At 34.3% G+C, this 26300-nt stretch overlaps 1 protein-coding gene across 6 annotated transcripts in view; it reads right to left on the reverse strand.

Annotated features, from left to right (window-relative positions):
- Window positions 1-729: 729 nt before the first annotated feature.
- Window positions 730-26300, reverse strand: part of LOC150103864 (large proline-rich protein BAG6) — a 401723-nt gene continuing 376152 nt past the window's right edge. For 5 of the 6 annotated variants that reach the window (XM_090396569.1, XM_090396571.1, XM_090396573.1 and 2 more), the window contains 5 exons: window positions 22960-23087; window positions 19401-19712; window positions 7621-7797; window positions 1516-1623; window positions 730-1351 (listed from right to left, as the gene is read on the reverse strand). In XM_090396569.1, coding sequence (XP_090252695.1) covers window positions 1082-1351; window positions 1516-1623; window positions 7621-7797; window positions 19401-19712; window positions 22960-23087 — 995 coding nt within the window. In that variant the 3' untranslated portion in view covers window positions 730-1081. The remainder of the gene's footprint in view (window positions 1352-1515; window positions 1624-7620; window positions 7798-19400; window positions 19713-22959; window positions 23088-26300) is intronic. The other variant, XM_090396570.1, reaches the window with a different exon arrangement.

Raw genomic sequence — 26300 nt, forward strand, 5'->3', positions numbered from 1 at the left:
GTCTAGCTACTCACTGATGAGACCTCAAAAAAGGTTGAAACCGGTCTGGGTAGTGACCTCTCCTCATAATGTAAAACAATACTACATCTCTTAAGAGCTGTGTTTTACATTATGAGAAAATATCAAGAACAGTGAGGAAGCTTGCTTCACCTTTGCAACGAGTTGCCGTGGTGTGGCACTACCAAGTGGTCACTTACGCTTGGATACGCTGACAGTTCGTCGGCATGAAACGTTACAGATCGTAGTGTTCGATCTTAGTTTCACTTACTGGCTGAAAAAACAATAAGGGATTTTTATCCCCTTAACTTACAATTAAATATTATTCTAAATATGTCAAAAAGGAAAAAATACATGAAATAAAAAGAAAATTTTAAATAAACAATTTTTTCTTTATCGAAGTTACAAGAAATGGTTTGTATACTGTCAGCTTTATTTTTTCTTTTCTGTGCACAGGAATTTTGACTTTCCTAAAATAACTACCATATATAGAGGATATCAGGCTAAAAATTTTCAAGTTAATGTATTTTACGTTCATTCACTTCATTATTTCTTATGGTATAAATAGTGAGACAAGAATCAATAGCAGACTAACTTTGTGATAGTTAATTTGTTATTTCTGTATTATCTGATTCCTCCACTGGAAAAAAAAAGAGAAAGAGAGAGACTGAAGCTAGTTACCAACAGAATATTGTTTTGAAGTAACAATACTTTCAAAAAAGTCAAGAAACATTACAGAGAAAGAATTTATTTAATTATTTTTCTAATTCACACTATTAGAATTTGGAATGAGAAAGATACATTACCTCCCATCCACAAGGATAAAAAGACACAAGGTAGCCAAGGGTTGCCAAATTGCTGATGATCTTCAAATTAGATATTAATTATAAAATCAAAAAAGTTCACTGTTTACAGTTTAAATACAATCGAAATGAAATCCAGTCTATTAGCAACTTGGCACAATTCAGACATTTAAACAAGTACCAAAAGAATAGTCCTTAAATATGAATTTTAGGAGTCAATCTTGTGCACAATTTATAAACTGCAATATCAATCCTCAAGAACAGAGATGAATTTCAAATGCCTAGTTGCCACCGCCATTAAAATATCTTTCAGCATTTGGAAACCTCTCTGCACGATAGTCAAGATCTCTATGAAGCCTCTCTTTCACAGCATATTTCACTTGCTCTTTGTAAGCAGTATGAAGCTTGACATCCTGTGCGGCTTCTTGTCTCAATTCTTCCATGCTAGTTAGAGGCTGAACTCTTGCTGCTACTATGGCTCGCTGAAGAGCATCAGGAAGTATACTGTGTATGGGGCCTGTTGTTCCCTGGCCTGCATTGGGATTCATCATCTAAGGCAAAAAATATACAATGAAAATTTAGCATAAAATTACGTGTTCTATAAATCTATGATTGAAATTACCATCCTCATTCCCCAGTCCTTACACCCTTCCCTGCAGTGAAAATTTAATTTTCACTGAATGCAAATTGTAGCATAACACCAAAATCAACTCACCTTTCTTCGTTTAGAGGGCATTCCTCCTAAGTAGGCATCACTAAAAGGAGGCTGTGGAGCTTGCCTTCGCTGTCTTTGTACATCTCTGGTAATTATTGGCACCCAATCCTTAAAAAAAAAATCTTATTAATAATGCAGGTTAATCAGTTTTTAATATACAACATAATAAAGATAATGCACTCTAAGGAACCTAAAATTTCCTTGAAAATAAATTTAAGGAGATTAATAATCTTAACATTATGACATATCGTAATGTATCAAATTTCAGGTTCGAGGATATTTGGTGAACATTGTCAATTCATAATGCTGTGGAAAGATAATTTTTTCAAACTTTTGCTAAAATTACCGAGTTATTTAATCACAAGTAAAACACGTATACTTCCTTAAACTATACAAAGGGCACACCCAAAAATAACTGGAATTATTATTTTTAAAAAATTTTTTATTAAAGTTTACAATACCATATTCCAGTCTCATTCAAAGTACTCTCCATGTGAGTCAATGCACTTGTCCCAACATTTTTCCCGCTGCTGGAAACAGTTCGACTGGAATACTGTTTATGATCTCCAGCAACTTTTCTTTCACTTCATCCATATCAACGAAAAAGAGTCACATGGAGAGAGATCAAGTGAGTGGGGAACAACCACCATGTTGTTTTTCATCAAGACCTGTTGGATAGACAAGGCCATGTAAGGTTGGGGCATTGTCACGGCACAGTATCCAATCTCTGCTACTCCACATTTCCATTGGCTTGATGCTTATTTTGTTACTGGATCCTAACTGTAGCACCAAGACTCATCCTCAGTCACAATTTTGAGAGAAAGTTCCAGTTATTAAGATGTTGCTCACTCAAATTGTAGCAAAGATTCATATGATTTTTTTTTCTTTTTTTAATCCTCTTTGAACAAATGAGGCACAAATTTAGCAGACACATGTTTCATTTGCAAATCTTCTGTTAAAATTCACTGGCAAAAACTCCATGACAAATTCGTCTCTACAGAAACTTGCTCAATGGTCTTTTGACGATATTCATTGATTGCCTGGCAAACCTTTTCAAAGTTTTCATCATTTCTGCTTGTTGAAGGTCGGCCAGATTGTGATTTGCCTTCAACTGATGTGTCCCCATTTTTGAAATGGGAAAACCACTTGTTCACCTGCATTTTACCTGAAGTGTCATAAAGGCTTGCTGAAGCAGTTTTGTGCACTAACAAAACTTTTAAGCACTTTTTTTTTGTTAGTGCTTACAAAACTTGTAAGCACTAACAAAAAAGCAGCCAGAATAACAAACCAGTTCACACAGGATGAAGTCACTTGCCAGACTGGAACGGAAAACTGCACACTCACAATGCCTAGTGACATCATCAGCAAATAAAAAATGCAAGTGCAGCAAGTTCAGATTCCAGTTATTTTTGCATAACCCCTAGTATATTGTTGGTATAGCACATATGCATAGCAGAATATTGACAGCCTAGACATCTTTGTTAGGAAAACTAAATTAACTTGATTTTGTGTAGTGTAAAATTTGTGAGACATACTCATTGCAAAATGTTGAAAGATTTGTGGAAGGAGAGTGAAATTGGGTGTGCTAGTCTATAATAAATGTTTTGAGAGTAAATGCAGAGAGAGAACAAATTACATGACAGGATAGTAGAGAGTATTGATAGTAGATTGGAAAATGTAAATATCAGTGATAATATTTACTGAAAGTGCAGTGGCAGAAGTTCAGGAGAATGTAGAAGACTTGAATAAAGAAATAGCATGCTTGCATATAGTTCTTCACAGGACAAAATGCGAGACTGAAAGCTGCAGAAACAGCAAGTGATCAGTCAAACCTAGACCAGATAAAACCAATAGGTTCAAGGCCAAAAAGAAAACTGCAAGAATAAATTATAGAAAAAGCATAAGCAGATAAATTTTTATAGTGATTCTAAGATAAAGGGAATGTACTTCAAGCAACACTACAAAATCTTGTCTCCCTGGTGCAAAAATTAATAATATTAGTAATGCTGTTAAAATATAGAAACAGAAGGTGAAATAATTGATTGTTTTGGCTGGAACCAATAACATGAGAGGTGAGAAGGAGAGTGAGTAAGTCTGTGAGTCTGCTGCCAGGCTATAATAGAGTTGAACTGAGAAGGAGGACAATAATAGCTAATGACTGAATATGTAGGTTGTGCAGAAGGAATGAGGTAGATTTAAATAAATTATAATACCAAAATAAACTCGCATAATTTTTTTAAAGTATAATTTTCGCTTAAATCGGTGGGTAACGCTCCAATCGCTATTCTTAGTATTTCCCATAATGTAAAACACATCTCCTAGGAGATATATGATGTTATACATTATGGCGGGAGATTACTACCCAGACCGGTTTCGATCTTTATCTGTGTTTTACATTATGGGAAATACTAAGAATAGCGATCAGAGCTTTACCCACCTTTGCTACGAGTCGCCCTAGTTTGTACTACGTACTTGAACCACGTGCTTTAGCTTATGCTAGTAGTCGCCGATACTTTTATAGTTTACTATACTATATTCGGCATGAAACTCTCTGATTCCAATCTTTGAGTTTATTCAGTTTTAAAACAATGTGGGATTTAATATCCCCTTAATTTAAATAATGTTTACATCGGCGAAATGAAGCCTACTGGCTCTTTATTTTAAATAATTTATGGGTGCACCTTTTTGACAACTCGCATAGCAGAGTATATAAGTTCTTTTCACTATACCCTTAGTATTATACTTGGTGTAGTTACTCACTGATGGCATCTCAATAAAGATCGAAACCGGTCTGGGTAGTGACCTCCCACCATAATGTATAACATCATATATCTCCTAGGAGATGTGTTTTACATTATGGGAAATACTAAGAATAGTAATCAGAGCTTTACCCACCTTTGCTATGAGTTGCCCTGGTTTGTACTAAGTACTTGAACTATGTGCTTTAGCTTACGCTAGTAGTCACTGATACTTTTATAGTTTACTATACTATATTCGGCATGAAACTCTCTGATTCCAATCTTTGAGTTTATTATTTGGTTTTAAAACAATGTGGGATTTAATATCCCCTTAATTTAAATAATGTTTACATCGCCGAAATGAAGCCTATTGGCTCTTTATTTTAAATAATTAATTCCACACATTTTATTGGTGATTTAAAAAATTAAATTTCATCTAGACAAAGAGCAGAACTGCTATCCTCTATCATTTCAAAATATTCTGCTACAAGAAATAGTCATAATGAAATGAAAACTAAGAGAGCTTGAATGATTTTAATAAGAATTCTAAGTATACCAAATTATCATAAAAATCTGTTTAGCCAAAGCCAAGGAATAATATGCATGTATGTATGAATAAAATAAATTAATAAGTATTATCCATTTTTGGAGAAAAAAATAATTTGTTTTTTTTTTTAGTTCTCAGCTGAACAAAGGTTATATCAATTCAGTGATTGTTCTAGCCTTCTCAATTCTGGTGAGATGTGTGAGGACCAATAGAACCCAAATGTTTGCAATGCCATAATTAACCATACTAGTTAATCATGGTGTGGAAGTTCACATGTTCATGCTGAATCTCAATCATTTTAAATTCAGTTCCCACTCATTTCTTTTAACTTCTGTGCAGCCTCTTTTTTTGTAGAACAAATCATTATTTTTCAAGTGAATCAAATACGACAATGGGGCATCAAAAGGCAACCAGGTCAATCAAGTAAGGCATCCTCAGGATTTATATTAAATATTCAGATTATGCATTCATTTTCTACAGATATGTCCAGAATCAAATCATTGTCATCAGACATTACATCTTTAATCCTCTCACTTTATGTAAACAACTAGCAATTGTCTACTTACAAACGAACTCCAAATTCACAAAGCAAATTTTTTCTTTATCATTGTGCATTCTCCTCCCCCAAGACCCAATGTCCAACCTATGTACAATGAAATGTAAGTTAAGCACTGAGGAAGAAAGGGGTTGGCTGCAGTTCAGAAGTGATGTTTAAAATAATTAAAATGTTTCATTGTTCCTGATAGTAGGAATCAATTTTGGAATATTATAACAAAAAGTACCAAAACTGAGGTCAGTTTAATGTAGAACTGTGTGTATTCTTCTTGCCAGTCTGCCTGTCCTGTAGAATGAAAAATCCTAAGGATAAAGTTATGTCTGTATAACACTTCAATAAGAGGATACGAAAAAGACCCAACAAGAAACAATACTGGCAGGAAGTATTTAGTTCCCATTTAGAAACAAAATGTATGATTTAAAAATACAGGAAACTTGACAAATATGAAATTAATAGGAAGATAATAATATTATAAACTTAAGTATACAGTGGTCTCCCATTATTTGTGGGGAATACATTCCAAGCCCCTGCAGTGGATACCTGAGACTGCAGATAGTACTGAACCTATCTATATATACTATATTTTTTCCTATATATACATGCCTATGATAAGGTTTAATTTATAAATTATGCAAAATAAAAGATTAACAACAATAAATGATAATAAAATAGAACAATTATAACAATATACTGTAATAAAAGTTATGTGAATGGGAATGGAATCTTAGCAACCTCAGCACACGATTTTTTTAAATTTCTTTATGAAGTTGAGAGCTTTCATCTTTTCACTTAAAGGAAGCCCTTTACAGCTTCTCTTTGGCATATCTGAATTGCCAGCATCACTACTTTGTGCTTTGGGACCATCACTAAGTAAAATAAGCATTACTTGAACACAAGAACTGCAACAGTTAATCTGATGGTACAGCATGCAATTTAAAACTTATGAATTGCTTATTCCTGGAATTTACCATTTAATATTTTTGGACCGGAGTTGACCATGGGTAACTGAAACCACAGAAAGTGAACCCACGAATAAAGGGACCACCATATTATTATTATTATTATTATTATTATGTAACATTTCCAGGGAGTGCAAAGACTCATTGAGGGAGGGCACCTACTCTGCAACTCTCCATCTTCACCATTGCACTAACTGTATTTACTTTCATCGTCTACACCGGAGATTTTCAACCGGTGTGCCGCGAGATCTATGAAAACAAATTAATTGAAAGAAATAATGTCGTAATTTGTACATTTATTTATTAGTGTCTGGTCTTCCATCTTCTTGTTTGCGTAAATCAATCAAAATTATGCCTATTTTTTGCCAGATCACCAAAAAAATTAAAAGAATATATTTTTAGTGTGCTGCAGAATTTTAACAATTAGTCTAGGTGTGCTGTGTTATGAAAAAGGTTGAAAATCACTGATCTACACCAATGCCATCTAGCACCGACCACCACCAAAACATCAGAATATTTAATGAATCTTTTTCTTTAATTTTTTTTAAAAGAAATTAATGGAATAGAAAATTAGTTTTCCATGTTTTTAAGAGGTTCCTTCCATTGAAAAGTAACATGATTGCTTTTACCCTGTCCCCCTTTCACCCAGCTGAAACCTCCGACAACTGTAGTACTCTTTTCAATTGAAAGTGCTACAGCAGTCAGTCTAGTGAAGGAAATGAAACTGATTATGGTAACTGAGAAAGAACATGCTGATGCATCAGGACCAAAATATTTGTAATGAAAGTAATAAATGTGAGCTGTTAATTTATTATAATGCAAATATTAAAAAATAAATACCTCTATAAATAATTATTTGTGTTTGAATGAAATATTATTATAACTCCTCCCAATTTGCCTTTCAGAGGGAGTATGTCAGTGTTGCTAAAATTTTTAAAAGGCATACAGGTACTGGAAGTTCAGGGAAATGCCAATCTAACATATAGTCCACTTGTATCACTAATGTGCCATAGGCATAAAACCTTTAGCAAGTGATATCATTTAAAAACAAAACATGCTTTGGTATAAAATTTAAATTTGCACTGATTTTCACTAAAACAAATCTACAAATAACATTTTATTCATAAGGTATAATATCAATAAAGTACTTAAATAATGTTTTATATTTCTTCAAATTAAAACTGCAATGGAATTCATAATTTAACAAACTTGCCATTTCCTTTTGGCAACTATAAAATAGAAATTAAGATCAGAAAATTATTGATTGTATATTTAAACACACATATACACAATTTATAAATTTACCCTTGGAACTGCAGAATGCCAAGGCTCAGAGCTAACAACAACTTCAGCATCATCTACTGTGGCAGCCTGGAGAACATCTTCAGTTGCACAAGTTACCATGTTAATTGTTTCTGCTTGTTCTATGAGTGTACTTCTATTTGACATGTCTTCAGAAACACTATCAGTATCCATCAACTGCTAGCAAATAAAGGAAGTAAATTTGTATTTGATTAAAATTAAGCTGGAAAAATGCTAGATTTGCACAAAATCTTCATATATTAAATAACACAATTCGTTAACTGGACCATAATCCTTTCTAAAACTTTTGACACAAACATTTGGACTGTTTGGATCATTTTTTCTTATTTTTCTTGCTTCTAGGAAGTACAGAAGAATGTACTTCTAGCAAGGATTATTTCAGTTATTCAACTGAAACAGGTGTTTGGATTTGGAGAGCAGAAAGCCATCAAACTATAGAACAGAGACAAAAATCATAGAGGACATCCATCTTAATTGGTACCCAGTGGTGCAAAGGACTTGAGATTGGTGAAGGGCAATCTATAAAAAAGGAAATGTGGACATGTTTTTGGTTTGTATTATCAAGGGGAGAGCTGGTTGAGATAAGGAAAAGGGTGTTGGAAGATTTTTATTTTATTTTTATTTTTTTGGATTCTAGTTGGTGAGGTGAACAATTTGTTAGATCCTTACTAACAAGTAAACACCTTGGCATCTTTCTGCTTCAGTCTATAAAGTCAGAGAAGAGAAGCCAATTTAAATTATAAACAGAGTATGATCTCACTGCCTTGATAATTATACTGCTAAAAATCAAAGAGGTCAGAGTGACTACTGGAATTAAGAGAACAGTCAAGGCAAGCAAAACCAACAAAGTGTGGCAAGCTAGAACAGATTATAAAGAGATGATTAGCGTTCTGAGAGAGAATGTCAACCTACAAATACATTTCCTCTTAAGGAAAGAATCAAGCTGAATTTACTGCTAATATTATTCTGTATTTCAAATGAATATCTTCAGATACAAATAACTGTCACAGGGCACAGAAACTAACAATCAAGTAATAGTGGGCACAATTCAATATATTTGTTACAATTCTGAATTGTTTCTGCTACTACTTGATTCCTAGTAACTGTGCTGTTCACAAACTGTTTGGTGTTCTGCATATGCTAGTTTGAAATGATACTTAATGAAAATTAAAATTCTTCAGTTTTTTCTTAGTTTTAAATATTGTTTTGGAAAGCTAGACAGACACAATGAAACTAAGAGGTGCCATTCACTTGCAAATATGCCTAAAAATGAACTTGCATCTTATGAATACTGAGATATATACATATTGAATAAGCTAATGAATATATTAAATAGGTGGTAGCCCAGTGTTCTGATTTTGATGTAATTTAAAAATTACATCAAAATGAGAATAAATTGAGACAGCTATTATTAGGGAAAAATCTGAAGTCTTACTTTTAGCACTGATATCCACTGATGATTAAACTAACAATTCTATGTTACCAGAAGGATAATCTCTGGAAACTAACTATGGTCCCCATGCATGAGATATGAATTCATCAGAAAGGATAGTGTTTCCAGAATGAATCAAGCATGATAAAAGCCTACAGTTCATCTCTTTATATGGCAGGCTAAAAAAGATGACAACCACCACCTGGATGATTAGACTGTGAATTCCACAATATTTTCTATGGATTTCTTTCAACCTAAATGGGACACCAGCTACATCAGATCAACTATTCAGTTTATGCAAACATTAGTTTGTAAACTAATGTTTGCACAAACTCAATTACAATAATGAGTGTAATATTTCTATGACTTTTTACACCACACCACAAAAAAAAAAGGGATGAAAGAAATATCAACAAAAATTCAACTAGTTTTAAGCATGAGTTTGAAATGTATGACATACCACACAATTCACCATGTGCCTGAAACTGAGGTCATTATAATAAATTTTCAAGAAAATGAAACCAAATTATGCTCAGAAACTTTAGCTACCAGAGCTGACCAACATGCTATAAACCCACACAGACCATGCTTCACTGATTTATCACGCTCTCTCCATAGTTTTTTTTTTTCTTTCTTATAATGTATTTCTTTACAATGACACCAGGTTTATTATCTAATTTATTCCTAGGAATAAACTTAAATATTAAATTATGCAAGATGGATCCATTTTGCATTAGTGTCTCTTTGAATAATGGGTGAAATTTCACCCTTGATGCTTTATCATTTCCTCTCCTTATTCTTAAACTTCCCTTCTGGTGACAAATGACCACTGTTACAGAGAGGTTCATCATCATCATCATCATCAAATTCCTGCCATGTACCCTCAAGGGGTGTACAGGATATGACAGTACTACATGAAAAAATTACATCATTACTAACTTCCTATCTACAATTTTCCTCCAAATCAGTCTGTTACTTGTCAAGACTCCAACATTATCAGATCTTATATTTCTATCGTCTAAGGCACTTTGTACCGTATCAATCCACCTATATCTTGGTCTTCCTCTGGGTCGTTTTCCTGCCAACCTGGCAGAGAACACTTGTTTTGCTAATCTTTCCAATCCCATTCTATTTAAGTGACCATACCATCTGAGATTAGCTCTGCTAACACATTCCTGGATGCTGACAATGTCAAGTTCTTTCCTAATATCCTCATTTTTAATATGATATTGCCATTGATGCCATCTGTTCACGCCTCTAATCTTTCTCAGGACTCTCATATCTGCGGTCTCTAGTCTTTGGTCAAGTGTTTTACTTCTGACCCAGCTCTCAGATCCATAAGTTAAAATTGGTTTGAACACAGTCTTGTATACAGCTAATTTAGTGTTCCGACTAATTTCTTTCTTATTCCATATGAATTTATTCAATTGACTTCCCACGATACCAGCTTTGCTGATTCTGTTGTCTATTTCTATATTTAGTTTACCATCTTCAGTAAAAATTGTGCCTAAGTAGCTGAAATGTTTTACTTGTTCCACAGGTTCTCCATTCACAACACAGTTGACATTTTCAATGATTCTGCCTATTTTCATTGTCTTTGTCTTTTTATTGCTGACCTTCATACCATATCTATTACAACAGCTATTCAATTTAGTCAGAGAATCTTGCAGACTTGTAGCGGATTTATTTAGAAGTATAACATCATCCGCATAAAGCAAAGAGCTGACATTAACATCTCCAATTTTGATATCAGGTTTAATACCACATTCCTTCATAATGTGATCCATATAGATAATGAATAACAGAGGGGATAATGTACATCCTTGTCTCACACCAGATTTAACATTAAACCATCTTCCTGTACTTCCTTCAATTCTAACTGCTGACTCACAACTCAGATAAAGACTAAGTATTGCTTGATATAATGCCCCATTGACACCATATAACTGCAGCGTATTGAATAGCTTCTCTCTTGGCACCTTGTCATATGCCTTTTCCAAATCGACAAAACTTAAATACAGATCTTTGTTATATTCCCATGCTTTCTCGACTATTTGTCGTAAAGTGAAGATCTGATCCTGGCAGCCTCTATTTGGCCTGAATCCAGCTTGTTCTTCACCAAGCTTTTCTTCCACAATTCTTCTCAACCGTTTCTCAAGTATACTTGCATAGATCTTGCCAGGAACACTCAGTAGGGAAATACCTCTGTAATTCTCACATTCAGTTTTATTTCCCTTTTTATATATGGGTACTATGAGAGCTCTACTCCAATCATCGGGAATTCGTCCCTCTGTCCAGGCTTTCTGAACTATGCAGTGCAGCCACTGTAAGACTCTTATACCACCATACTTCAGCATTTCTGGTCGAATATCATCTACTCCTGCTGCCTTTCCACATTTCAAGCCTTTGATGGCTTTTTCTACTTCAAGTATGGATATGTATTCCTGACTGCATGCCTGGTCAGTGTTTTTTATCACTGTGCTGTCATCACTGCTTGTTTCATTTAGCAGTTTTTCAAAGTAATTACTCCATACTTCAAGGATATCTTTTTCTCCTGTTTTCATTTCACCTTTATCATCTCTAATTCCTTTTACAGCACTCTTTCCTCCATTCCTAAGCTTCTTCAACAACCTCCAGAATATTTTGCCACCTTCTTGATATTTATTTTCTATATTCTTGCCAAAGTCCTCCCATGACTTTTGTTTAGCTAGTTTTACACACTGTTTAGCTTTCTTACATTTGTCTCTGTATTCTGTAAGAGTAAAAGCTGACTTATTTGCCAGGAACTTTTGATATGCTTTCTTCTTTTCCTTTACTGCCTCTTTGACTTCCTGTGTCCACCAGGGAGTTCTGATTTTTTTATCTTTGCACACAACCTCACCACATGCCTCTCTGGCAGAATCAATCAATGTTTCCTTCAGAGTTTGCCACTGAATCTCCAAGGTTTGATTCCTGTTCTCAAACTCTTTCATTTTCTTTTCAATAATATTTCTGTATTTTAGTCTACAGTTTACATCTGAGAGCTGCTCAACTTTTATTCGCTTTAAAACTTTCTTACATGTTATTCTTTTCAATATGAAATTCAATTTTATCCTGCTCAAGACTAAATAGTGATCACTTCCAATTTCAAATCCTCTGTACACTCTGGTGTCCTGCACCAGGGAGAAAACATCACTATCAACAATAACATAGTCAATGAGACTTTTCTTATTCCTAGCCTCTTCTCTCCATGTGAATTTGTGCACATTTTTATGTTGGAACATGGTGTTAGTAATAACCAGTCCATGTCCTGAGCAGAAATCCAACAGATATTTGCCATTATTATTAGCTTTGCTCTTTTCTCCAAATTTTCCCAAAATATTTTTGTATGTCTCACAATCATTTCCTACTCTACTATTTAGATCCCCAACAAGGACCAACTTTTCCTTTTTCATTGTGTCAGTTGCTTTTTCTAAAGCCTCAAAAAATTCTTCCACTTCTACCTTAGTAGAACCTTCTGTGGGACCATAGGCACAAATAAGTCTCATTGTCCAGTTCCCCATTCTCATATTTGCCCACATTACTCTACTTGAGACTGACTGCCATTCAAGAAGATTAGCCTCGTATTTTGTGTTGAATACTATGGCTACTCCTTCTTTTCCTTGATTGTTATTGCCTGAATATAACATTTTGTATTTATTGCTCAGAAAGATCTCACCAGTTTTGGTCTTTTTTGTTTCAGTCACCCCTATTATGTCGATCTGGTACTTATCTAATTCCTCAGCTAGCTCCATTTCTTTGCCATTCAGGCTTCTTACGTTGATAGTACCGATCTTCAACTCTGGTGATGTTGAGTTGGGGTTTGTTTTCAGATTTGTTCCAGTAGCTGACTTTTCGCTGTTCACCCTGGTTCCCTGGCGAAAACAACGGGGGCCTTGTTTAACCGGGCGACGCCCCAGCCGGCATGAAATTTTGTCATGTTGTACCATCATTTTTTATTTTGGTTTAACCAATAAGAATACAATTTGGTCGGCTAAATCCCAAATTGCCAGCCCATCCTCGTTCGTTCAGTATCAAAGTAGATACCCAACAGGGTGCACCACGAGAAGGTGAGGATTGGACATTAGGTCAGAAGCCCTGGTCGGTTCTCCGCATTCCTTTAAAGGCTATGTGGAGGTCTCCTCTCAGTTATACAGCTATGACCCTTAAGCACCCCTTACAGAGAGGTTTTAACTAATTAATACTGTTCATCACTAACTCCACTGATATTATCAAATCTAATATTCTAAATATTCTATTCTCTCTAGTAGGTTTTTGTATATATTGCTTTAGATAACAATCATAAACTTCCTCCACAAATTAAGTACCCATTGTATTATCAAGTCTGCCATTCTCTCAGTCAGTCTCTCTTAAGTAATATTGTTGGATTCTGATTATGTAGAGATTAGAGTAATTATTATTCGCTTCAGAATCCAACATGATCTTCCATCACAAAGGCTAGATTTGTAAATATTATTTAATGTAAACAACTTATTTTACATATACCATCATTTTTTATTTTGGTTTAACAATAAGAATACAATTTGGTCGGCTAAATCCCAAATTGCCAGCCCATCCTCGTTCGTTCAGTATCAAAGTAGATACCCAACAGGGTGCACCACGAGAAGGTGAGAATTAGACATTAGGTCAGAAGCCCTGGTCGGTTCTCCGCATTCCTTTAAAGGCTATGTGGAGGTCTCCTCTCAGTTATACAGCTTTGACCCTTACGCATCCAGTATATATTTATAACTGTATAGTTATAAATCACTTATAATCACTTGTCATCATCATCATACGTATCAAGGATTTAGGCCTAGTATGGCCTGTTCCGGCCTTAGAAGTCATCATTGAATCGTTTAAGAGGACGTCCTAGTTTTCTTTTTCCTAATGGCTTGTACTTTAAGGCTTGTTTTGGTAATCTTTCTGTTTTCATTCTTTGAACGTGTTCCATCCATCTATGTTTATATTTTTTAATTTTTTCAATTACTAGTTCTTGGTTTAATTCTTTCATAATATCTTCATTTCTTTTGTGATCAAATAGGGTATACTTTGCAGTTTTTCTCATAAACTTCATTTCTGCTGTTGTTAATCTTTGTTTGTCTTTTTGTTTTATTGTCCAGATTTCACTTACATACATTAAGACCGGTAGGGCTAACGTATTGTATACTTTTAGCCTGGTTTGTTTTTGAACTAGGTTTGGTTTAAATATAGAGTTAATTACTCCTGTTATTTTTAAATATTTTGCAATTTTTATGTTTATATCTTTTTCATTTTCATAAGTGATCATACATCCTAGGTAGTTAAATGAATTCACCTGTTCTAAGATCTTGTTATCTAATACTATTTTAGTTCTTGCTGGATCTTGTCCTTTAAAGGCCATAGTGTTTTTGATTTTTCCGTTGATATTATCATACCATAATCTTTGGATATCTCATTTAGATTTAAAATAGCTTTCTGTAAGTTATCTTCAGAATTTGTAATTATTATTTGGTCGTCTGCAAAGAGGAGAGTGTTTAAGTTAACTGTAGGTGAAAGTTTAATTCCTTGATATAAATTTTTACTCCATTTTATTATTATTTCATTTAAGTAGATATTAAAAAGAGTTGCTGAGAGGGGACATCCCTGTCGGACCCCTTGGTTTATCTCTCTTGTATATGATAGCTCATGATTTAATCTTATTTGTATTTGATTATTTTCATATATACTTGTGACAGCTTTTAGGATATTATTTGGTATTTGTCTTTCTTTTAATATGTTAAATAATATGTTTCTTTTAACTTTGTCTTATAATCTTATAATCACTTGTCACTTATAATTTTCAAAACTGACATCATCCTTAAGCACACATTCCATCGATTTCATCTTTTTCTTAAGAATCTCTTGCTTAATACAACCTGCATGTCCATTTCACTCCCACTCTGTTTATTCTTTAAACTCTAAGGACACCTTCTGATTGCATTATCGATGTTGTTATCTAATGCTTCCTACACAGTTCAAACATCCTTCCCATCTAGCAACTGATACCATAAGACTGAACATAGTATTCTCCCCATCAGCTGGTCATAGTTTCCTCCTTTGTAGTTCAGCATGTAACCTTTTTATAATAATGGAATAGCCACACTTAGCTACTTCCCAGGTCAGTACAGCATGATCACTGTCATCACCAACCAGTAGCAGAACACTCATGTCTTTAAACTCCTCACCATGACACTTTAATCAGGTCTAATACTCTTTGACTTAAGGTTGCTTAAGGAAGTTGTCTCACAACAATTCAAGAAATTTGGCTTTATTCTTCTCATAAGATTTCACTGCTACTCAATCAATATTCAGATAACTGAAGTCATCCATGATGATTAATTGTTTAGTACCTACTGAGTTTATTTGGGAATGCATTTCATCATCATCACCAGCAACTGATCACTAGGTTCACAGCAACATCTCACCATGTATTTGATCTTGTTAGACTCCATCTCACATCCTATAACTTTAAACTTGCTGCAATATGGAAAACTGTTATTACTACCATTGCAATCATAACTTGCTACCTTGACTGGACTGAAATCATCTGATATTATCAACACTACATCTCCTTCTCTCCTGGCATACAGAAAATTCATCTAAAGACAATTCCGGAAATGCAATTTATTAATGAAAAAAGAATTAACCAAATGACAATTTATCAAAAGGCAGTTCTTTAAAGAACAACTCAAATAGCAATTCACCAAAACACACAATTTATTGAAGAGCAATTACATGACAACCTGCAATTCACAAAGATGAATTGTAAGGCAATTTTATCAACAGGATCAAATCAATCCTGTACTAAAGTGTGAAGTAACTTAAAAAAAAAGTATTTATATCAAACAAACAGTCTAACTTTGGCACAACATTACTTCAAATGCAACTCTATGAATGATGGATTCAGATGAAAGAGATAGCATCAATTTTTCTCTCTTTCAAGCAAACTTACTGTGAAAATATTAGCTACACTTTTATAAATGGTATCATTGCAGCTCTAGTGTTTTTGATGTTATTTACCATGTATAGTTGCCTGAAGATAATTTCAGATGTACCTTATAGCTACATTAATTAATAACGAAACATACATGCACTGATTTTAATGTATATGATATATAACACATCTTCTGATTTGTGATATATATGACTTTATTCAGAGTAATATCTCACTGACAATTTCAAGCAGCATTCCTGAATATACTAATCTGACTTCCTTAATGTCCAGCTGAACGAAAAGGATCAAATATGATGGTTATCGTTTGATTTTTGAATCAGACCAGCAGTTTTCTGCCATTCATCATGCTATTAGTGTACTTGGCTTTTAATCTCTTTATGGTGATCATGGAGACTATGCTAAAAGTTGGAATTTCCTGTAACAGAAATCTTTTTCCATATTTTAACTTATTATTATTTACATTTTCTTACAATTACTGGTTACAACATGAATTTCATTTTGAAAGCATGAGTGATAAATTAGTTAAATTGTACTTATCTCAAATATGTGATATCAGATCAAACCTAGAAATAAATTTATTTATTACTGGAAGTAATAATTATTACATTAACTCATTATGGAGGATGTATGTTGAATCCAGAATTCCTTTAGACTCTGACAGCAGATGTGTCTTGCTCAAGCATGTGAACGCAATGAGGTCTGCTGTTGTGGAGTATCTTTGAAAAATACCTCAAGCTTTCTTCTCAGCTTCTTTGGCTGCTGTACAATTGTCATTCCACCACAGCTTAGGGAAATATAGAAAATGACTAATGTTTTAGAACTGTAGTTGTGACAGCTTGTGTAATACACTCAATACACATAATTCACTGCATTACTGATGGAAGAAGAGCTGACTGTTGCAGAATCAAATTCTGCTAAAGGTAAGTGGATATCACAAGAACGTGATCACTCTCAAACAAGTTCTTGTCAGTTTCTCACTTGAAGAGTGGGAAAATGGAGGGTGAGCAGATAATTAAGTCTATGGCAGTGAATATTCAGGTAAGCATATGGAAGAAAGCGTTGCTTCCTGTGTTTAGGAGGGAGCGATTATTGTCATCGAGCATATGCTCAATAACTCTTTCTCTGATGTTTGTTCGATGTTATCCCAAAGAATGTTGTGTCCATTTAAATTCTCCCTTAAAAGTAAAGGGAACTACAATATGACATCAAGATCATCTTGGGAGATATTTGTGGCAGGAGGAACATAGATGCAGCATAGGATGATAGAGTTCTGACTGAGAATCGGACAGCAACTGCTCCTACATTTATAATGAGTAAGACTAGCTGGAAGGAGGATATGGTTGCCCACAACTATGTCAACTCCCCCATGAACAGGTCCATCCTTATGAATAATGGTAGTATTTTGTAATGCTGGATCATCTCTTGGTTTTAGGTGATTCCTGAAGATAGAAGCACACAGGTTTATACTTCTGTAAGGGGGCCTTGATGTCATCTATGTTTTGACAGAATCCACGAAATTCCATTATAGGAATGTCTTTTTTTTTTCCTTCGGTGGTATCATCTGGCTTCCTGTGTTGGGTAGTTTTGTTTTTATTAGATTTTTTCTTCTTAGAGAGTTGAAGACAGCCAGTATCCATGACATCCTTCATCAACAAAGTAAAAATTAAGGGGGCAGGGTGGGGGGAAGCATACACACAACACTACATTCATGCAAAAATCCCACCACATCCTTGTCAGCAACAACAATAAAGGTATTAAAACCCCAATTCACTGTGTAGAGCTTTGTGTTCTAATGAGGTCTTAGTGCATCAAAAATTATCTTAAGTCTACATTCTTAGCTAATGATCTTTTATAATTATAGGATTCCTTCAACTCAGCAAGAAGTTAATCCTATTTCAGTCACATGCATCAGAGTATTTGAATATCTCTAAAACTCTCAGTCTACTCAATATTCAAGAAATTTTGTCTTACTTGCAACATTTCTATTTTCTTTTTTAAAACTGAAAGACAACATTCTTCCATTTGACTTTCCAGATGTCTGCCAGACTCCTCTGTTCATTATGAAGGACATAAAAAGTAGATAAAGTTTCAAGAGCCTGAACAATTTAGCAATGCAGAACATTCCATCTCTTCTAAAAGTTTGTGTCCTTTGCTTACATGAATAGGCTTCTTATAGAAAAGCTTTACAAAGAAAACTGTGAAGCATTATTCTAGTTAATTGTAATAGATCTAATGATTTAATGCTTATCAATATGGGGAATAGCAGTTCTCAATTCTGCTTATTTTTTCTAGTTAATTTCTTTGAATGGAACTTTTTGGTAATCTGCTAATAGTGAGGGCTAACTGTACCAAAAATGTTCAAGCCAAAACTTGATAATATCAATGCATATCCACTGTAGCAAACTATATATTATAATGCAATATTTCTTTCATGCCTACAAATTCATTATAGTGAACTCAATTATGACAGTTGTCATGTTTCAAGCCAACACAATAGTAAATGCAAAACTATTCAGCAGATATTTCCACACATCCACTTCATCTTTTATGCCATCAGTAAATTGTGAAATTATACAACATGTGGCTGATTAACAAAAATTCTCACAGATAATAGTAAAATCAGATTACAAAGCATTAGAATGTGTGCTCATATTCATGCACATCATAGCAGAAGGACTGTCTATGCTTGATCAAAATGGAGAAAGAATTTGATTACTTAAAATGCCTACTGACTGTTGTAGAAAGGTTTTTCATGTGGTTATAAATTAAATTAAAAATGAAAATGATATTCTTTGTTTAATTACTTATTTTGATTAACAAAGTGAGTGTGAATGAAGTTCTTCACAAATAAGCTATTTGTATGTAGAGGCAACATGACATGTGCTGGGAAATTATAAGGATGTACCCCTCTATATAATATGATTTTCTTTCATAACAAAACAAATGTTCACATGTCAACCATATCCACTTAAGAATTGAGTGGTATGATGTGTTACTGCTTCCAAATGTTCTGTATCTGAATCCATTTGTACATCATTAATTTGATTTTTTTTTTATTTTTTAAGCATATACTGGTACCATTATGTATCAAGACATTAAATTTAATTTATGCTTTTTATGGAGGGCAGGAGATTCAATTATGGCACTTTTTTTTTAGTTCTAGTGATCCCTAAAGGCAGTCTGAAACTCATGCCAAAAAAATTCCTGTTCAAATTTTTAAAAGAATAATCTTTTGACAATTCTAAACCATTTAAATATTTACCATTATATAACACATTTAGAATATTTTCGAGAAGTTGGAAGGATAAGTTTAATAGTTGCATAGGATTAGTTACATACTTCTGGAGTATTCTCTTTTCCAAGAGAGTCTACTTCAATGCTATCAGGCAAGGAATCACCCAGTAATGGACCATTTCTTGGCGAAGAGTCAGCCTCCATTTGTTCCTCTGTTTCTATGCCATTAGCTGTAGAAGTAATAATAGCTTCATCAGTTGTAGCTTCAGATGTGGACGGAACATTCTTGAAAATAATATAATGACGTATCTGCTCTGTGGGTATGTTGATATTATGGATGTTATTACGGATTTGTGATGCTGAAGTAGTGACTATCCACTGCTGAATAATGGGGTTGATATCACCACCAACATGATGCTAATAATGAAAGAAAGAAAAAGTAAATAATCCTTTAGTTATGCTAAATATAAATTTAACTTCAAGAGATATCATTTTTAAATGTGAAAATCCAAAACACATATACCACATATTTTTAAACAATTACCAAATTTCATAATTTATCATCTTCCACTAATGTGCTAATCATTGGCCAGTAAGAGCCATATGACCCCAAACACTACATAATTAAAGTTGTAATAGGAAATTTAATCCTATCTGCATAGCTTGCTTATCTCTGTCAAACTGTGTGGATTCACAGTTGACAGAGATAGGCCATCTTCTATCTTGCAGAAGGAAAAACCCATCTACCCTCTGAATGAGGATAGCTAGCTCAGTTGAAATGTCCTTAAAAGCCAAATAAAACTGTTTGCACCATAAGTGGGATTAAAACTTAGGTCTTTCCAACAAAGAGCACCACCTGCAAAGAATAATTTTTAAAAAAAAAACTATCTCTAAAAAGAAAATTCCTTCCATTTAAACATAACTTATGCTATTTGCAAACTTCACAATCTCCTATGTACTAGGCCAGTAGCCTGTTATTGCCATGTAACTTATGTCAAAATAGGGAAATTATCTTTCAGAAAATGTCATGTGATTTTTCAGGCTGTATGTAGGTCAAACTGGGAGAAGTTTCGACATCTGCAAACAAAGAACACAAGCAATGCTGAAAACAAAAGGGAAGAAAAAAGCAGACTCATAGCACACATCATCAAAGAACATAACAGGACAAATTGGCAAGCATCCTTCATGAATAAAGCACCCTGCATACTTAGAAGTGAATTACTTCAACATGTTGTTCGAGTCTCTGTCACGAGTCATAGCATTAACCTTACTTGTATGATGTACCCTTGCAAAGGGACCACTCAGTAACTCCATAGTAATCAGCTAGTAATTCTTCTCATAATATGATTTTGTCTTTCTTACCATACTGGCCACTCTTCTTGCCTGACCCTCGTTTTGTTCATGAGTTTGCTGGTCACCTTTCTCGTTATATATCCCCCACAGCATTTTATTTTTCTGAAGCTCATGCTTAATGAAATTACTCATCCATCTAACTCCTACCTGATTAATCCTCTTTACAATTTAATATAACTTCCTCTAGATGCTCCTTAACTATCTCCCATGCACTACATCCTTCCCTTCCAGGATTTTATGCCATGTCACAGCTTCGAACTTCCTCCTAAGATTTTCATAATCACCTGCCCTGTAATTCCACATATACCCCTTCTTGACAGAATATTTTTTACAACCCCCCCGAGTCAGGACTGCACTGTCGCTTTTCCAAATCAGAGACAATGTAGCCACCTTAGTTATGGATAGTTCTTATGATACTCACCAGGTCCAGTACTCCTACACCTCAACTTCCCCTCCATCACATGCTGCCTCAAGTAATTATCTCTCAGTAGGTGTATAAATTCTATTTCCTTTCTGTCTGTAATCTCTCTTCCTTCTAATCTATAGTTGAAACCTCCACAATAATCACTCAATCTACACTCATTGCACTAATTTGCTGATGCATGTCTTCCAGATTATCCGTGGAATTCCCTGGTCTATAGTAGTAACCAATTGTAATGTTATTGGCACTGATCTCGCACCAGACTGCTTCAAATGAACAGCCACCCTCCTGCCTATCTTCTATTCTTTTTGGCTGCAATTCATCTGCTATTATCAGCAGAAGTACCCCTTCTCCATCTTTCCTGAAAATACTAAATGCTTTGCATTCTATCCCTGCAACTACATCTGCTATTAGCCAAGTCTCACTAATGCCTATAACTTTTGGTGAGGTTGCACTAACCAATGTCCAAAATTCCTCACTCTCGTCTTGATACTTCTGGCATTAGTATACAGAAACTGCAGCATCCCTTTAGGCCCCAAATCACCTTTACTTCCTGCATTGACTATTCTATTCAATATTTTGGTTTGAGAGAGACTAGATTCTGCATGTTGGTCATTTCTCACACTCACCTGCATCCACCCCAATTGCTTAAACTTCCCAAATTTGCACTTCAGTATGCTCAGTGATTAAAGCTCTTTCTAGACACCTAACACCAAAACCATTTAGATGCAGTTCATCAGCTTTATGAAAATCCTTCTTTTTGTCAAACACAGGTCATAGGTTCACAAAATCTACCTCATTCCTTCTGCACAACTTGTGTATTCATTTGTTTGCTACCAACGCCCTCCTCAATTCACTTCTGTCATAGCATGACAGGACTTACATTTTTACCTTTCATCCTTCATTTTTGCTTCATCCAACAACTCCTTCACATTCTCCCTCATAGAATACTTCTCATTTCTCAGATCATTAGTGCCAACCAAGACAGTTAGTTCACCTTACTTTTTTGCATTTGGATGGAATGACTAATATCATTAATTTTATACCAGGGAAACATGATTTTGTTATACTTTCATTAAGTACTCCTCTGATCACTGAGTCCCCATACATAATTTTCTTCTTACCACATTTTTCTCGTTTGTTGACATGATCTCGATTTTTACCTCAGACCATCTGCAGCTTTCTGATTTTGTGTTTTGTCATGTGAAGGATAACATTCAAGCATGCTATTTCCTTATTTATGTCTATTTTAATTGTATTTAATTGTATTTCCACTGCTGCATGTTCAATATTAATTCCAACATTGTCATTTTCCATTTTACCACTGATCTACTGCTCTACTAACATTCACTTTGCTCTAGCCACCTAACTAGCACTTGCTGCACCTGATTCACTCTCCACCCTTTTAGTTAGCGAAGTATAAAATATTTACTATATGGCTCCTCTCAGAAAAAGTTTGTCAACCCCTGCTCTATACCATAATCTGTTAATTCTTATTATGATTTTCAAATATGTTAAATTTAACATTTTCAGATTTTCATTCATAAAACTGATCTGTGAGTGGGCCAAACTAGGAGGTGAAGAGCAATTAATACAGCCCATAAACAATGCAAGTTAAAATTGAAGAGGGAGGGGGAAAAAAGCAACCATAATCTCTTGCTCAGAATACATTCAACTATGCATTTGAATAAATGGAATTGTTCATATGCTGCAAAAGGCCTAAATAGATATTCAGAAATCCCCTACCCCCCTGCTCTGTCCATACAGCATAGTTTAATTTATACAAAATTAATTAATATTCTACCACACCATACAGTTTAATTCATAAAGAAGAAAACTGATATTTCCAACAAAACTGATTTTTCTAATATACAAGAACTATATACTCACTATCATTCCTTGAATAACATGTTCTAAAGAAGCCACTCCATCAGTGAAACAATTGATATTGAGTACAATGAATTCTGACATAAGAGTGCGACAAGCATTGTATAAAGAAGTTCCAAAATTAGATGGTTCTTAAAGAAGAAGAAAAAAAAATGCAAACTAAGAATTAAATTTGACTCAATTTTTATATCATTCAGATAACAAATTTATAATTAACATAATTATCTTGCCTATTAATTCTAATAAATCAAAACTTCAAAGAAACTACACCCACTCTCATTACAGCAAAAACTGTTATAGAGAATTCACTGATTTATTTTAACAAATTACTGAAAATTCCAGCTTAAGTCCACTACCAAATCTTCCACTATTAAAATTATTCCTTTAGTTCTTAACGGTGTTTTTTTACAGTTGTTGGAAAGTTTTCCACTTGGTTATATTATAAATTAAAGATGTCAAGAAATTATATTCTTGGTTTAATCCTTTATCCAAGTTACACTTGGATAAAGGATTAAACTACTTTAGGTGCAAACAAAGTTTGCACCTAAAGTATTTTCAGGACAGAGCAACTACTAAGGCAAGTGATGTGAAGTCATTAACTTCTATGAGTTGCCCTGTCCTGAAAGTACAGGGTGGCCATAAAATAGCTTTCCCTCTTTGGAAGCATCTGTAGCTAAAACCAATGAATGGAATAAGACCAAATTTTATATTGAGACTTTTGAAGGCATGGGGAGATGATTTCCACAAAAAAAAAAGTACCAAAAGTCTCCAATAGGGGAAATTTTGGTGCTGGCAGAGCCAGAAGCAGTCAAATATTTGCAGTAAACACAGGTAAAAAGGATTATGCAAATTTTACTGTGCGTATGTGACAGCTGCGCCACCAATTCCACATAAAAAGGGATTGGGAACGTTGTATGTTGGTGGCGTTCCCAACTTGCATGTCTTGAAAGAGAACATAAAACAGGCTGTTATGAACATCCAATCAAACTCCTTATGCTCAGCTGTAGAGCATGTCACACACCGGATGCAATTTGCTGTACACAAGAAAGGTCAGCACATTGAATATCGTGTATATGGTTCAGGGGATCCTGATTCCGATGAATAAAACATCATTTCCTGCGAGTTCAATCACTACATTAATTTCTGTCTCTCGCAAGTTGTTGTTTCAGTTTAATTATTATTATTCTTATCATCATTGTAATGCACCACATATCCAGCGGGAATGAGTGACGTGGCTGTCGCTTACACCGTCGAAATGTTATCATTCCATTTTATCTGCATTTAATGTAATTATCTGCTTGTTTTTGGCTCTGCCAGCACCAAAATTTTCCCTATCGGCGACTTTTGGTACTAAATCTTTTTTTTTCATGGAAATCATCTCCCCATGCCTTCAAAAATCTCAATATAAAATTTGGTCTCATTCCGTTTATTGGTTTTAGCTACAGATGCCTCCAAAGGGGGAAAGTTATTTTATAGCCACCCTGTACTTCAGATGCAAACTTTGTTTGCTTACATTTGGATAAAGGATTAAACTAAGAATATAATTTCTTGGCATCTTTAATTAATGATGTTTTACAGTGAAAGATGACAGTAATTACCAAGATGATAAAAGATTTACTAAGTACTTCACAGTAAAATGGAAATTTTTTTTACATTTTTCTGCAAAACACTGCTTCTTCCAAAATGTTTAAATGGTCTGGAAAAATTGGTGCGTGTTTGTGTGGAGGGGGGGGGGATATAAATACTGTGAATTTTAAGCATAGAGAATAAGTGATTGTACATACAATTCAAAAAATATATTCCTATTTATCAATCTACTGTCTTTCTTAACAACACATACAACTGCAACTAAACATTGAGTGGATGTTTAGGGTCCATATACACTAGAAGTTTTCAATGCATAAATATCCTCAAAAATATGACATTCAGTGGAGATAATTACTAATTACAGTAGAACATCGATTATCTGAATTAACTGGAACTAACATCAGTTCAGATAATCAATAATACAGGAGAATACCCAGTTTATATGAAACAAAGTGTAATTAGGCCTATAATTAAATTATTATATGAAGGTTATTACTACTGTGTTTTGAAAATAAGAGTATCATGAATCTTGGGAGGGTTTATTTTTAAATTTTAGCTACTGTGTGAACTCATCAACTTCTGTAATGACAAATTAAAACTATTTCTATACTGCAATAAATATTTTTCTTTCAAGAAATCTTTCAATAAATATGTTTCAGTCCTTGATAGCAAGATAGTTCTGGCTGACCTTTTAAGAATGATTCTCTCATGAAACAACATTTTAACTGAGCCAAAGCTCTTGAGGACGTACAATGGTGTTTTGTGGTGTTGCTCAAGCATGTGGCTCATATCTGTTGGAAAAAAAAAGTCCACTATTGTTCTACCTTTTGAAATGCTTGTTCACTGATGATCTGTCAGTTTCAGATTGAAATACAGTAAAACCCCGAAGTTACGCGGTAGGTGGGACCAACATAAAGCGCGCAAGTTGAATTCGCGTAACTCAGGATATAATTTTGCATTTATTTATATATACAAACTTACAATTGGGACCAAAGGTTTACAAAAACACCTATATTTTTTAAGAAATATAATCATAATTGAATTGTAGTTTTTCATACATAAAAAAAAAAAAAAAAAGAAAGTTATTTCGATGTCGATGGTTTCATAAAATCTAATAGATTCGTCTGACGGCATAACGTCTTTTTCTTGTAATGCAAAATTTCTTCACTGCAAACTAATGATTTTTTTATTCCTTGCCTTCTGCCTACAATTCATTCCTCGTTAGAATCTATGTCTTCCAAAATCTGCAAACCTTTCTTTTATGATTGTTCTTACTGTGGATTCCTGTAGATCGAACTTCTTTGCTAGCTCACAAATTTTCATTCTGCCTTCAAAATCTTTAAAAATGTTGAGTTTTGTTTCCAAAGTCAATTCCCCCCCCCTAGCTGTAGAAGAATCAGACTTGCTTCTTTTGGATGACATTATTATTTTTATGTGATAAAATTTTTATCAAGAACATAACACAAAACAATCGCAAGGTTTGTAGACTATAAAAATCTTGTATGAATGGAGACCGCGCGAAACACGCCAGTACTTGTTCACAGCATGTGCGACACTGGCGAATACGGCTGGCGCCTGAAAGATACAACTAGTGGTGATGCGTGAAGCGGGATAGGAATACGTACATATAAGAAACCACGTAAGTCGGGGTATGACTGTATTTGTATTAATAAAGTATTATCAAATTTCTTGTGTCTCTATGTCTCCAGAGATCATTCCACAGACCTGTCATAATCACGAAAGGAATTCGAGCAACA

Source organism: Typopeltis vanoorti, chromosome 8 (assembly GCF_054136105.1).
Source record: "Typopeltis vanoorti isolate ZY-2024b chromosome 8, IOZ_Tvanoo_1.0, whole genome shotgun sequence".
NCBI lineage: Eukaryota > Metazoa > Arthropoda > Arachnida > Uropygi > Thelyphonidae > Typopeltis > Typopeltis vanoorti.